Source organism: Cyrtonyx montezumae, unplaced genomic scaffold (genome assembly GCF_038088225.1).
Source record: "Cyrtonyx montezumae isolate F1298 unplaced genomic scaffold, pur_monq_1.0 scaffold_8, whole genome shotgun sequence".
Classification (NCBI taxonomy): Eukaryota; Metazoa; Chordata; class Aves; order Galliformes; family Odontophoridae; genus Cyrtonyx; species Cyrtonyx montezumae.
In genome coordinates, this window is record NW_027072089.1 from 54,756,472 (window position 1) to 54,770,344 (window position 13,873).

Genomic DNA, 13,873 nt, shown 5'->3' on the forward strand with positions numbered 1-13,873 from the left:
TTTTCATCACTTTTGAAAGACCTCTAGAGTTTCAAGCAACATATATTTTTTTTAATAAATATTTCAATATGCTTCAAAATTAATTGTGGGTCAGAATATCTCCTGGTATCTAGCCATTAAATGCTGTTGGGTTATTTTGGATGCAAAGTATGAGATAGTTTATCATGTTAGAATAATAAGAGATGTGAGAGTTGTCAAATTAGCTGATTTCAAATGTCCAAAGGCATGCTATGCTGCTCTTTTCCAGCACTTAATGAGTGTATGAAGTTGAGTTTTATTTGTGTTTTAAAACCATAAGCACTTGAATATATGGGTAGTTGGAGGCCTGAAAGGGATATTTTATTGGTTAGATTTGATTCTTAAAGCTAGTCAGGCCTACCTTACAAAGAGGAAATCTGTTATTGGAAATACCTGCTCAAAGCTTAACCTGTTGACTTCATATACAGTGAAGATAGCAGTCTCCTCCTGCACATGTGAATGAGAATATTAGTTAATAAATTTCTTAAGTGAATGGTTGTTTTGTTGAGAAGGGATGATAAGATTTACCTCACAAATATAAGTCTAATTTTTTAACAAGCATCTACCAGTCCCTGAGTTGAATGTATTGGTTGCCATTATGATTTATTCTGGTGGCACTGGTTACTGGGAGCTGTCCCAGGGATGCAAATTTTGCTGCAACCTTTGGGGCATACATTTTGTATCTGCTTCCTGAAAAAAAAGTGCTAAGATTTGATATCAGAACCTGTCATCTGCATTCCCACTCTTCCTTGTGGCTTGAGTCTGATCTTCATGGTAATCTATTACTCCTAAAAATTAAAGGCCCATGTTTAAAAACATGTGGATGAGTCCCATTCTGTCTAATTTATAGATTGAATTACAGTTCTCTTTTTCCTCGTTGTTCCTTCTGTGCCTGAATTCCACAGGCTACTTGTGCTTATGTAAAACACCCTGTGGAGCGTTTGGTTAAGTGATTTATTGTCTTTTACAGAATTCAAACTTTTTCATCTTTTTTTTTTTTCCCCCTTAAAATCAAATACAAATCCATGAGATTTTCTGGAATAAACTTAGCCAGAACATGTTTAGGGCAGACCAGGCTTTCCTCAGATAAAAACATCAGTGATTAGGTAGTATGCACTGTGGTGACAACTGAGAAATTTATGGTGAGGAGCTGATTAAAGGTAATGGAACTGCAAAAATAAAAAATAATTTTAAAAAAATTACACATTACACTGTGAAAACCTGGGAGGTTTTTATCCCAGCATTATGTTCTAGAATCCTCTAGATACGGAAAAGAAGTGTTCAAATACAACTCTCAAATTTTATTGACATAAAAGATTTTGAAGTACTGGTATTATATGCAGATGTGCAGTTTTTTTCTAAACCATATATTTGTCCTAGTAAAACCTCATAGAGTAGTGTTAATGAAACATACTTTTATGTGCATTAAACAGTAGGCTGTGACACTATTCTAAGTCATTGTATGTTATAAAAAGCTCTGCAGCAAGATTAATGCTACAAAATTGACAGAATATTATAACACTGTGGAAGATGATAAATTTTAAACTTTCCATTATGCTGTAGCGAATAAAATGGGAATCGCAAGGCTGTGCCTGGTGGTTGCATCACGTCTTTCAACTGGCTCACAAGGCTGTTTTCCCCATAGAAGTAACCTTCAGTCCTACTTCACAATCGTGTTTCTAAACGTTTATGGAAGATAGAAATGTAAAGTGAGATTCTGTTCTGAAAAACAATGATGTTAAAGATCTGGCATCTCAGCAGAATAAATGATGGTTTTTGAAGACAGCAAAGCTTGTAAAAACAGGACTACATTTTGACAGTGTTTTACCTCAAACTGTACAGCAGAGAGGGCAGAAATACAGAAGCAGCATGTCAGCTCTGCTGGCTTGTGTTTCACCCCTGCACTTGTTCACCAACCAGTAACTTCAGGCCTACATTTCCCTCTGCTGTGCCTCTGTGTCGAAGGCAATGGGCCAGCTTAGTTACTTCAGAGAAACAAGGCACTGAGCTCAGTGTGTTAGGACAGGTACTTTTGAAATTGGTGGTATTTCAAAGCTGTAGCAAAGGTCAGGAATTGACGAGTGTAACCTATTGCTGATGCTCAAGTCACAGAACAATCTTATTTAAGGCTGAGTTGAGGTGATGGCAGTTGCAAAAACACTTTTTTCCCACAGAACTGAAGATAGAGTGCTGATAAATGCAGAAGCCCTCGATGTCATTTCTGAGAGACTTAGCAGAATATGACAGTCATGCATGACATCGTATCCATTCTGATGCATCAGCTGAATGTACCGTACTTCGTTTTCTTTTTCAAGAATGTTATATGTTACCTCACACACTGCTCAGTTTTCTGAGGTGCATTTGTTTTTGTGTTATTCTTTTATGCAAGTGTCTTTTCCAGCAGAGAACTGCTTGTTTCTACATCTTTTGTTAATCATTTACAGGCAGTCATTTTTTAGAAACCACAGGTAGAGTTCTCAGTGGTGAAATTGCATTTTAAAATGTATACACGTATGCATATTTCATAAGCTGTGAGCCACCAGAAAAAAGCTAAGTAGATGCCACGTGTTTCAAGAAATTAGGTAAACATATACTCTTGGTGAAACTGAGATTGCGATTTAAGGTCATCATCTAGTGTTGGCAATCTGCAGATATGACACAAGTGGCACAAAATTCAGTGTTGCTTTGAGAAGCATTGCACTGCTTTCCACATTACTGCCATGTTCAACTCCTTAAATACTGCTTTGTTCATCTCCTTAAATACTTTAAAAACTACTGAGGGTGAGAATATTTTCTTTCTATACCTATGATTTAGCTAGCTTGTCTTTATGGTAGGTGCTTATTAGGAAGATGTGATGGGATCAGTATGATGGTATTGTTGCCTAGACTTTGTATGATAGTATTTGAGCTAATAGGAGTCTGGATTCAATGCTGAAAACTTGCTATGAAATTTTTAAAGCCCCTTCCCTGCCTTCCCTGTTAATTTTGAATGATTCAGGTCCTGAAAATGCAGTTTTCAATCAGATTTGGTGGCCTAAGATCAATATGGTTTCTAGTGCATAAATATTACTTTGAGAAGACACAGTTCTTATGTAACCGCACCTTGAAGATATACAGGCTTGAGAGGAGAAAAAGAACATGCATCCTGATTTTATATAAACTCTTTTTTTTTTTAATTATTTTTTTCATCGAGATTTCCCAGTTGTCCATTTGTCAGTGTAAGTATTATGAGTCCAGAGTAAGGGTAGGAAGCGGTGTTTTTCTTGTAGAAACTTTTAGGCGGCCGGAGCAGGGCAGATGACAATAGTGAGTCCTAAGATGTAGGACTTTAATGAAAAGATGGCTGAATGTATGAGCAGGAAAAGCAAAGTGAAGGTGGACAGAGGAGGAGCTTATGAATTCCAGCATAAGCTTTCATCCAGAAATGAGAGTTTAATATGGGATATACTGGGCTTCTTGAGTCATCGGCAACTGTTTCTGAAATCTAATGCAGTCCCTGGTTCCTCCATTGGTCCATGTAATAGATAGCAGTTCTCCCTCTTATGATTGGTGGCAGAATTTGATGCTGGCCCTGCTGGATGACATGAAAGCTAGTATTTTTACAACAATTTTGAATTAGTTAATTCTGTTATTATTACTTGTTCAATGAGGAAACAAGATTTAAAAATAAAATGTTGAGCTCAGGCATATGGGTTACTTTCCAAATGAGAAAAAAAAAACTGTTTATGAAAATGGTATGAAAAGTATTCTGACAGTGAAAAGCCTTTTCCTCCAAGAGATGCTTGTAGAGCAGCATCATTCTGTGTGTTGAATGATCCAGGAATACTGAGGGAAGAAAAAAACCCACATTCTTAGGTAAACTCTGGATAGATATGTTCATTTATATTCTGTGTAAAGTACACTCTGCTGCTGCTGCCAACTGGGTTGTGACAACTGGCCATACAGCCACCCCTACTTCTAAGAAAATGATTAAAAGGGCTTTTACTAAGTGCGGGTGTGTGCAAAATATCAAGACATCAGCAGCAGTACTGTTGGTACTTGAATAAAACTATTCAACATACAGGAAAATATAAAATTACTTTTATAAATTTTGATCACTATTTTTTGCATTAGAATTCTGTTGCAAAAGTTGAAATTAAAACTTGCTGAAATATTAAGTACGCAGAGAAACTGAATATGTCTGATGAATTTAATCACTTATTAAAAAAATGTATACTGAAGTCCCTTAGCTGTTCTGTTGCCTCTGAACCTGAGATAGATAGAAATCACTGTCATCACTGAAGCCTTTTGTGATCTTTTCCTGTCTTTTAAAGGAGATGAATATAAAAACAACAGCAACAAAAAGGGAATGAAAAAGTAGAAGACAAATAAAAAAAAAAAAAAAAGAAAAGAAAAAGGTAGCTTAAGAAAGGTCAGAAACCCTATTTGGACAGCTACCAGAGGCGTTCACTGGGGTTAGTTAGAGATGGAGTTGCAGCTTTAATTCTGATTTTTCTGGCTTTTGTCACTTCAAAGACAGTCTCTCAGTGTTATTTTAACATTTTTATTGTGTGTGAATAATAGAGTACACATTGAGGTTCAATAGGTGCAGTACTGTTAAATGTACAACTTGGTGGATTTAAAAATGAGGGATTTATTTTGTCATTCATAAAGTTGTAATACAGTCTAGAGAAACTATTTGTTAAAAGATAGCATCTACTTAACCTGCTTATTTATTTCTTGTAGTAGAAGGTTAGATCCACAATAAATACATGAGGAAATAAGTAGATAGGGGAATTTATCTTGGAAATAAGATCCCTGTCATGCTTTTGAAATGTGAAATGCATGAAGACCTGTCAGGGAGATATACGGACATGATATTTTTTTACTGTGCATTTGGAAGTATTTAGCTATATTTGTCATTCGCTAGTGCCACTAAGCAGTGATCAAGTGGTATAGTAATTTGAAAGTCTGTTTTCAATAGCATATATATATATATATTTGCCATTGGGATATAGCAGAACCGTACACAAGTCTTTATCTTTCCCTCTCTGTTTGTGAAAATGGCTTTTGGGGAGAAATTAGCATTTGTTTAAATAGGTTGCTTAACATAGATAATTCATTTTTAACTATATACTTTAAAGAAATCTTTAGTGAGCTATATTATACATAAGTTAAAATTGCTGTATTTGCACAGCAGTTCAGAAAAAAAAACCCCACAAAGTGTAAATTACTGCATTTGTGTGTTAAAAGATAAAGCTTTTCCCTAAATTATGGACAGTGGCATACTTGATTTCATCATGTTGCTTGCAACTTGCTGGAAATAATGCATCTTTGATAAAGCTGACATAAAAGATGGACCTTGCAATGCAACCAAGGGAAAAATAGTGTAGACAAGTGAAAGTAAAGACATTTCTTATGCTACCATGTTTTGTGTTGGAAATGGTTATCAGTAGATCAGATAGCCCGTTTTTACAAAACTATTTTCAATTTTCTGAAATACACAAAATGTAAATTGTCTTAAATGTTAAAATCCCAGCTCTAGTTGTATGGGGGCCAGATGACCTGCTCTCTATGGTAGGTAAAAGAGGTGAAATCTATACGCTTCTTATAAGCCTGACCTACTGACACTGTGGTCATATCTCTCTGTCGTCACCTCTTGACCTGCACCACATCTGCACGTCCTCTGCAGAGCAGACCCTTCTTGCAGCACCGCTCTGTGTATGCATTTTTCCCAAATAACAAAGAGGATTTTTATGGTGTAATAAAAACACTTAAATAATAGCGTCAGCGTCACGTTATGTATTTCACTGCTTGACGCTGTTGTTACTGTTGAATTAACTGGACTACAGCAATAATCCTGCAACATGTTTCTGTACCTTCTGAGTAAGTACATTCACACACATGATTAGGTTGAGCTCGTTACCCTGGTATTATAGGTTACCTGATGCTTTATATTGTCCGTATTGAGATATCTATGTGTCTATAGATTTACTTATTAGCTTCTTAGGGAACTCTTCAGTTTCTGTATTTCTAGTGTTTTTATAGACTTTATATATTTGTTTCTTTTCCTTAGCAGGGGACAGTATTTTTATTCTTGCAAAACACAAAGAAGCATTAAAAGTGTCATGCAAGACAATAATAAAAGATTAGTTGTGGCTTAGACATATTTGCTAATATATTTTTTTAATTTGTCAGCATGGAAGTTCAGATTATGTTTAATAAAGTGAGGAACTGGAGATGCAGTTTGATGCTGACAGAAGGAAATGAGAGAGGGGGACAGAACCCTTTCAGTTGCTGCGTTGTAGCTGTAAAACACAACACCTAAATGGCAGCGCCTGCTCTAACAGAAATCACAGCATGAAAACACAGAGATGAAACAGGGTTTCCTTCGAGCCATCTCCCTTTGCATGCTGGCATAAAGTTATCTCCGAGGTGGAGAGCTGGGCGGCTTTGCCCAGCGGTCCAAATTGCCTTTTCCTTCTGCCTGTGCCACAGCTGGGATCTTTTATGTTTCCTGCTGTAGCACTGGAGACGGGAGCACCCCATCAGAAAACGCTTACTTCCCTTTTTGTAGCCCTGTTAGAACAGCCCCAAGAAGCCCTGCCCTTTGTTGCGAAGCGGGTTGTGTTTATTCTCGCGGCGGCGTTATTACAGGCAGTATTTCAGCCGCGCGGCAGTGGCAGCGGCGTGGCACCGCGCACTGAGAGTGTCTGAGTAGTTTAGTATGGATAGCTTTTCATTTAGCCTTTGCTCTGACAGCCTGTGCCCTGGATAAGTGGCGCGGGCCTGCACAGGTGAAATCTATTCTCACATTTGCCTCAGGGGTGACTGGACTGTAACAGAATTTTTCAAACCCGTTGGGCCCAACCGCAAAGCAGAGAATAAATGGCTGAAGTGCCAGGCCTCGACAGAAAAATCAATGCCTGGTTATACAGACATGACAGACCCGGCCTGCAATTCTCTTCACGAAAGTCTGTGCGTTTGCCACGCTTCGGCTTAAAAACGGGCTTCTTGGCTGGGTTTGTGCATGTGCCTGCTTTTAAATCCTTCTCTCTCGCCCGCTCAGGAAATTCACATGTCACCTGTGTGACAGGAGCTTCACGGAGAAGTGGGCGCTGAACAACCACATGAAGCTGCACACCGGGGAGAAGCCATTTAAGTGCACCTGGCCCACCTGCCACTACTCCTTCCTCACGGCTTCGGCGATGAAGGACCACATTAGGACTCACACAGGTTTGCGCTGTCTTTTTCCCCAGGGCTAAGGGAACAGGCAAAAGGCCGTATGGAGAAAGCAGACAGGGAGCTCATTAGCAAAACAGCTTCGGTTTTGGAGGGTGCCCGCTCCCACCTCTCCTGCAGCAGTTGGAGAGGGGAAGGGGGATGAGCACTCAAATTACCACTTTGGCATCCGAGTTTGCATTAATTGAGCTTCTGGGATGATCGTTCAAACCTAAGTCTGTTCTTGAGTGAAGTAAAACACATGCAAAAGTACACATCCTCTTAGCAGCGTCTGCAACGATCCTTCACTTACCACTTAAATGATGGATGGAGCTGCTATCAAACAAAAAAAATAAAGGTTTTATGTAAAGAAGCTTGGTTAACTGGATACAGGTGCAAAGGAAACAGCAGAAGTATTAAGCTCTTCAGCACTTGTTATTTTTAATGGGAACCCTTTTCTCTTCTCGCAGTCTTTGTGCGTCTGTGGCACAAGTAAAATACCCCCCTGAAATACAAGCTTGATTTTCTTTTCTTCGGAGAACCATAATTACTTACTTAAAAAAAAATCTCAAATTTGCTGATGTATTTCATATGGGTCAAGCAAGCATATTTGTAAAATATGTGCTTAAATTTAATTGATTTTACTTATACAGAACCTTTAGCAAGGGAACAGGCATTGTTAATTCTAGGTTTGAAGTTAAATAAAATTTAAGCTGTGACAAGTACAGTGTCTAGAAAATAAGTGCCTGTGAAATATGTCGAAGTCCTTAAAAATACCATTCAGTGCTAATAACAGTAAATATCATTTTTCATACAACTAGTATGTGACATCAGTTTCAGAAGAAATAAATGTATGGAATGCAGATTTTGAAATTCTATTAGGCTTCATATAATTATAGTACATAAAGAAAAGCGGAATAAGGTTGACATTACATTATCTGAGCTCTTTGAGCAACTTAGACAGGTATATGGTTGGGAAAGTGGAAAAGAGACCTAGAAAAATCATGCTGTGCTTGCAGCCTGGTCATTTTCACACAAAGATCAAATGCAGTGATTTCACCTGAAATAAAAATATTTGTTTATTATTCCTGAACAGCTTCATCCCTATTTTCTAAAAATCTCTGCTCTTGCTAGAAACTGTAGGTTAAAAGTTCCTCCAGAGCTGTTTGTGGGAAGCCTAGGCCTCCTTAGCTTCGTTGACAAGGGTGTTGACGATTTAAGGTCTCCAGCCTGCCCTGAGAGATCACTTATATCGAACAGCAGATGAAAAGCCAGTGCAGATGTAATTTATCGTCGGCGTTTCCTTCTAAAGAATAATTGTGGAGACTTGGCTAGATCAATAATATGGATTTTTGTTGTTAGGTCTTGTAGTCTGCACCATAATGAGAGATAGGGGACAGTGGCTGTTTTCTAATAGAAAATAAAGGATTGGTTTCCGTGTCTTTCTACATTTGAATGCAAAATGGCACACTTGAAACTAATTCAAGTTGTTAAGAAAAGGACCATTTTCTGTTGCATTTCTGCTATCATATAAACATGGCAAGTTAGATCAGCCTCCTGTACAGCAGGTGAAATATTGCCTTTGCATTTTCCTAAAAGTTAAAAAGTTGCCAATTCTGAAGTGGGAATGATAAAATTGTTAAGCATATCCAGAGGAATATAAAACACATCTAAGTATCAATACATGCCCATAACATCAAGTGAAATATTATGTCTAGATCTGAGGGATTCAACCCACAGCAAACTTGAGGGCTGAAAAATACTGCACAGTTTAACTTAAAGCCATGACTACTGATGTTTTCTCCTCGTGTTTGTATAAAAATGCGTATTTGCGCATGTACTGTGATGCATACATACACAAATAAGGCAGTTAATTTGTTAATGTGTCTTTGCAGAGGAACGTTGCAGGAAACAAATGCACTGCCTCCTTTCTGAAGATTAAAGCACATGGGCCAAATCTCTTTCAGTCTCGTGTTTTCAGATCTAGAGCTTCCTCAAGTGCTCTGCCCGCACGAGAGCTCCCAGATCAGACCTAGAGGAATTTTGAGCATTTAACTGGCAAATCATTTTATAGGATGGATCAGTTTCCCGTTTTAAAGCTGCTGTTTGCTTTTGAGTCATTTCTCTGGAGCTCAAAAATCATTTCCAAGAGCCCAAATATAAAATACATGGTAAATTCATAAACTCACAGAGATGCTATGGGTACCGTGTGTCCTCATTAGTGTGAGAAGCTGCAGGCCATACTGAAGTCTGCTCTGAGATGTTAAACACAACATGAGCTAATTTATGACAATATATAGATGATGAACAATTTCTTGGTAGGCATGGAACAGCATTTAACTTAAAAGCGTGAATTTTATGGAGGGGCGTTAGGCATTAGAGCTAGTTAGAAAGATTTATATGGAAAATCGATTAATTAATTGAATTAATATTTAATTATAATTAAGCATTGTGTATAGTCCTTCCATTCCTTTTCTTTGATATTTTGATGAACTGAGGTGCTACATGGTGAAGATCTGATTAGGAAAAAAAAAAAGAAGAAAAAAACAAAGGAAAGATTATGCAGAAATCTCTGCTGTAACAATTATGTATTGCCTCAGTAATACTACTATGTACGAACATTTTAAAGTTCAGACTTCGTTATATCATATAACATGCAAGCGTTTTTCAAGCTGAACAGATAGAGGTTGTTAGTATGGGTTTTCATTCTACTTTTCCTGTGTTGGGTTTTACTCTGTTATGATCGCAGATGACTAGAACTGGCTCCTGAATAGGAGGCACCAGAAATATTTTGTACCTTACGTACTGTCTTGGGATACTCTCATCATTGGACAAAATTTTCAGAAAAGTCCAAAATCTTTCCATTTCAGTCTGTGATTTTCATGATCCAACTTTGGGTCTGGTTTGTAGAACAATGATACATAGGCTGCCTTATTCAGAAGGAGAAATGAATGTGTGCCAGCCATATTTCATAGCCTAGCTGTCTGATCGAGGTTTTAAGATCCTATTTTAGTGGCAGGGTTTGGGCTGCCTTGGAAATCTGGAAGGCCTTGCCCAGGACACCTGTGCTGCACTGGCTCTGATGGGGAGTTGGTTTCTCAGGGCCTGGGTCAAGGTGGGGGAGAGAGGTTGGTCCCTGCTGCATCCCTGGGGAGTCGAATCACTCCTGAGATGAGCTTCTTCTTACATTAACACCACCTGAAGTTAACTGGGACATGGTGTTTTCAGGAAGTCCATGCGTTAGTATGGTTGGTTACATGGGAATAAATGACATGGAGGTTTCCAGTCCCTCTATCTTCACAGGAGTACTGGGCAATTAGACACCTGACCCTTTAATCCAGTCATCTGTTGTGGGAGCTGAACTGAATTTCCTTCCCCACAGGGAAGAATTTGAAGGAATGAATTCAGCGTCATTGCCCATTGGTCCCTCCTGCAACTGGAGTGTTGCTATGAGAGGAGACAATTTGCCTCAAGTGACCGATAGGAATTTTTTCTGAAAAATATTTTTAGAATTTCAATCTTTTCTGAGGTTACTGAGTCTGTGTCTGAGGCTAGCAATATTAACCTACAGTGAAAATCCATGGCCTTTATGGGTTGAAATTGCCTAGCGTGTTAGTACATACTGAATAAAAATATTGCTGTGAAATGATGGACTGAATTTGTATCCATCAAGGCAAAATCTTGACCTAGAAAGAAAAAAAATAAAAAAAAAACAACCAATCCTCATCTGAAAAAGGGCATTTACACACTTTTAATGAGTAGGGAGCTTGCCAAATTGTTGCAGAGGTTTGGAATGAAGAATTATCATTTGAGGATGAACAATATGAGTTCTGCTGCAATTTCAGCAGCAATCCCCAGACCTGTTTTCTTTATGTCATGGAAACTTTAGAAACAGAAACAGTACTGAATTGCCACTGGTAATGAATAATGTGGCTTTTATTGTTGCCTGGGCTTTTCAATATATTCAAGAAAATAATTTAATATTTATTAATAAATAGAAGGTAACTAAAGATGACTGTGATCTACTCTGCTTAAAATTTCTCAGTATCCTTAATTTGTTAGTAAATTCAATATATTTTATTCAAGCAGAATCACATATACAGTATATTAACTTTTTTTCCAGGCAGTCTTTACTCAGCACAGAAAGGCCAGATGTATGGGAATTGTAAAAAATCAGGATATGCATAAAAACTGTTCAAGTGCATAAAGCAGCCCCATCTGGAAGACATCTAACAGAAATGAAGTTGTACAAAACCATTCCATTGATAATAAAGCTAATTTTTATGGGTCTGACAAGTATGTAATTATGTTCAGTGGTGCTTTTCAGATTTTATCACAGTCAATAAACCGCAGTGGTAATTTCATTCCCATTTGACATATTTACATGGAAACATTTGATTGGAGGAATTAGTAACCCTGAAAGCCTTGATAGATATGTTTTAATGATCTGTGACCTCCGCAGTCCCTCATCTGTTTATTGTTGCAACAGGCGAGAAGTCGTTCCTCTGTGACCTTTGTGGCTTTGCCGGCGGGACACGTCATGCCCTCACCAAGCATCGGAGGCAACACACAGGTCAGTAGGGCTGTCTTTCCTCCCTGGTCTGTTTTCTCCAGCACGGGAGGCTCTCTGCGCTGGGGAGTAAAGCAAGTTGAGTAGCACATTACAGCACAAATAATACGTCGGTTCATTGTTTACTTTCCTTTTTGTTGTTGTTGTTTTTGTAAAATCTTTGTGCCCAAGGTCTGTGGTGCTGTGGGTTCAAATAATTGCTTTTTGGGAGTATTTTTGTTGTTTTTCCTAAGAAAAGTGAATTGTAAGGGCTGGCTTTCTTCTTTAAATATATGCTAAGCATACTGATTTTTTTTCAAGGCCCAAATAGATTACCTACTGTGAAGGTTTTGCAAGGATCTGCTAGAACATCCCTGAGTGAAAATTAAAGACTAATCCATCATTTTGGGCTGAGACGTTTTGAAAGTTAGTGTTGTTTCAGTTGTCCTTTTGTAATTTTAAGATAGTTTGTAATTAATAGCTGCAGCTTCAAAAGTTATCACATGCTTATCATGGAAAGCGGGATTTGCTTCCAGAATGAGAAAAGCTTTTCTATCACCTGGTTATAAAAATTTAATATAAGACAAAATTAAATTGGATCTTAGCTTCAGAAGACCAGAAAAAGTGTAAATATTAAACATTTATTAATACATTTTACCTTAATTGTGATTTTTAGCAGTTACTGGTAAATGTTTGATTATTTGAATAGATACTGTTCAAACAGAGACAGGAGCATCTCTGCTTAAACCACCGTAGTTTTTGTTTTACTGAATAGCATGAGGATAATGTAGTATCAGGAATTGCTGCGTGAGTTAAGTGACCATTGTCTAAAGGACAGCGGAAATAAATGGCTAACAAATGAGAAGCTGTAGTTGTTACATCATGAATTTTCCATGGGTTTTGCAAAGGAATCTCTGTGGGAGATTTTATTATGTCCCTGAATAAACTAATCTGGATTCAGGACATACACCATCAAAATGCATAATTTCCTGGAGAGCAGCTACTCTTTTTCTTGAGAGCCTGAAGCCATTCTTTTTATCCTGTTCTCAGTTTATTAAGGCAACCATATTTGGAGGAAAATCTGATGCTCGCAGAAAGGTGGGATTTTTCCATGCTGATCTGGAAATATCTTTAAGTGGATTTGCTCTATAGAAAAAAAAAAAAAAACTATAGAAAAAAAGCTATAGAAGGCCAAATTTTGTCTGTAATTCTAACTTTAAAATTTTTCTTCCAATTACAAAGAACAAACAGTTGTGAGACAGTACTACCACAGTCAGTTTCCATTCACTGTGGCATGTTTGCGTTATTAAAATATTCTATTATATTTAGTAAATATAATAGGTTTTGTGTTAATACGCTCTGTGAATGGCAATGAGCAATTGCAACCCCTGGAGTAAAGTTGTATTCTTCAGTTATAAAAAATAGTTTCTCCTTTTTTCTGGAATTCTGAAGAATTGTCACATTGACTGAAGTTTACCAGACCTGGGCTTGGAATGAAAGAGGGTTTTTTTAATTTTTTTTAAGTAGAAATAAATGATTGTTATCAATTGGATGGGAACTGTCCTTTGTTTTTTCATGACCTGCTGTGATACACTGGAATTGTGTTTGCCTGTAGGACCCATCATGAGTGTGGGCACACAGAAGGTAAACAATGATTTCGGCATGGAAAGTAGAAGAAATGGATACTCTTGTCTTGACTATGCTCCTCTTTGCCTATTATGAAAGTGCAGATGTGGTTTATAAAAAATGTATGTCCTTATCATAGGTTATGTATTTATGGGTTCATATCAATAGGTCACAAACCAATAGAAAAAAGAGTATTTTATTTCTTGGCTATCTATAGTTATGCTGAAAAAATGGTATGCTCCTCGTGAAAAGCTGTCCACATCCTGGATAGCATTCTGCCCTTCTTTTGCCAGTATGGTAAGGCCTTTTGTGCTGTGGTCATAGGGATGCACAGGTTATAGATCACAAAGCTTGCATCTAGCAGGCATAACTTTATATTTTATGTCAGGACAGGAGACTCGTTATTACTTTGCTATTAACTTTATACTATACAGGACAGTATCTCAGAGGCAGAGGGATCTATCTTTTTGGCATTTATCT

The 13,873-nt window shown here is 37.6% G+C and overlaps 1 protein-coding gene across 1 annotated transcript in view; it reads left to right on the plus strand.

The window, feature by feature from the left end:
* The window catches only part of ZNF407 (zinc finger protein 407), a 332,009-nt gene that overhangs the window by 188,578 nt on the left and 129,558 nt on the right, over positions 1–13,873 (plus strand). Inside the window, exons 5-6 of the mRNA XM_065753095.1 lie at positions 7,067–7,233; positions 11,708–11,791. Coding sequence (XP_065609167.1) covers positions 7,067–7,233; positions 11,708–11,791 — 251 coding nt within the window. The remainder of the gene's footprint in view (positions 1–7,066; positions 7,234–11,707; positions 11,792–13,873) is intronic.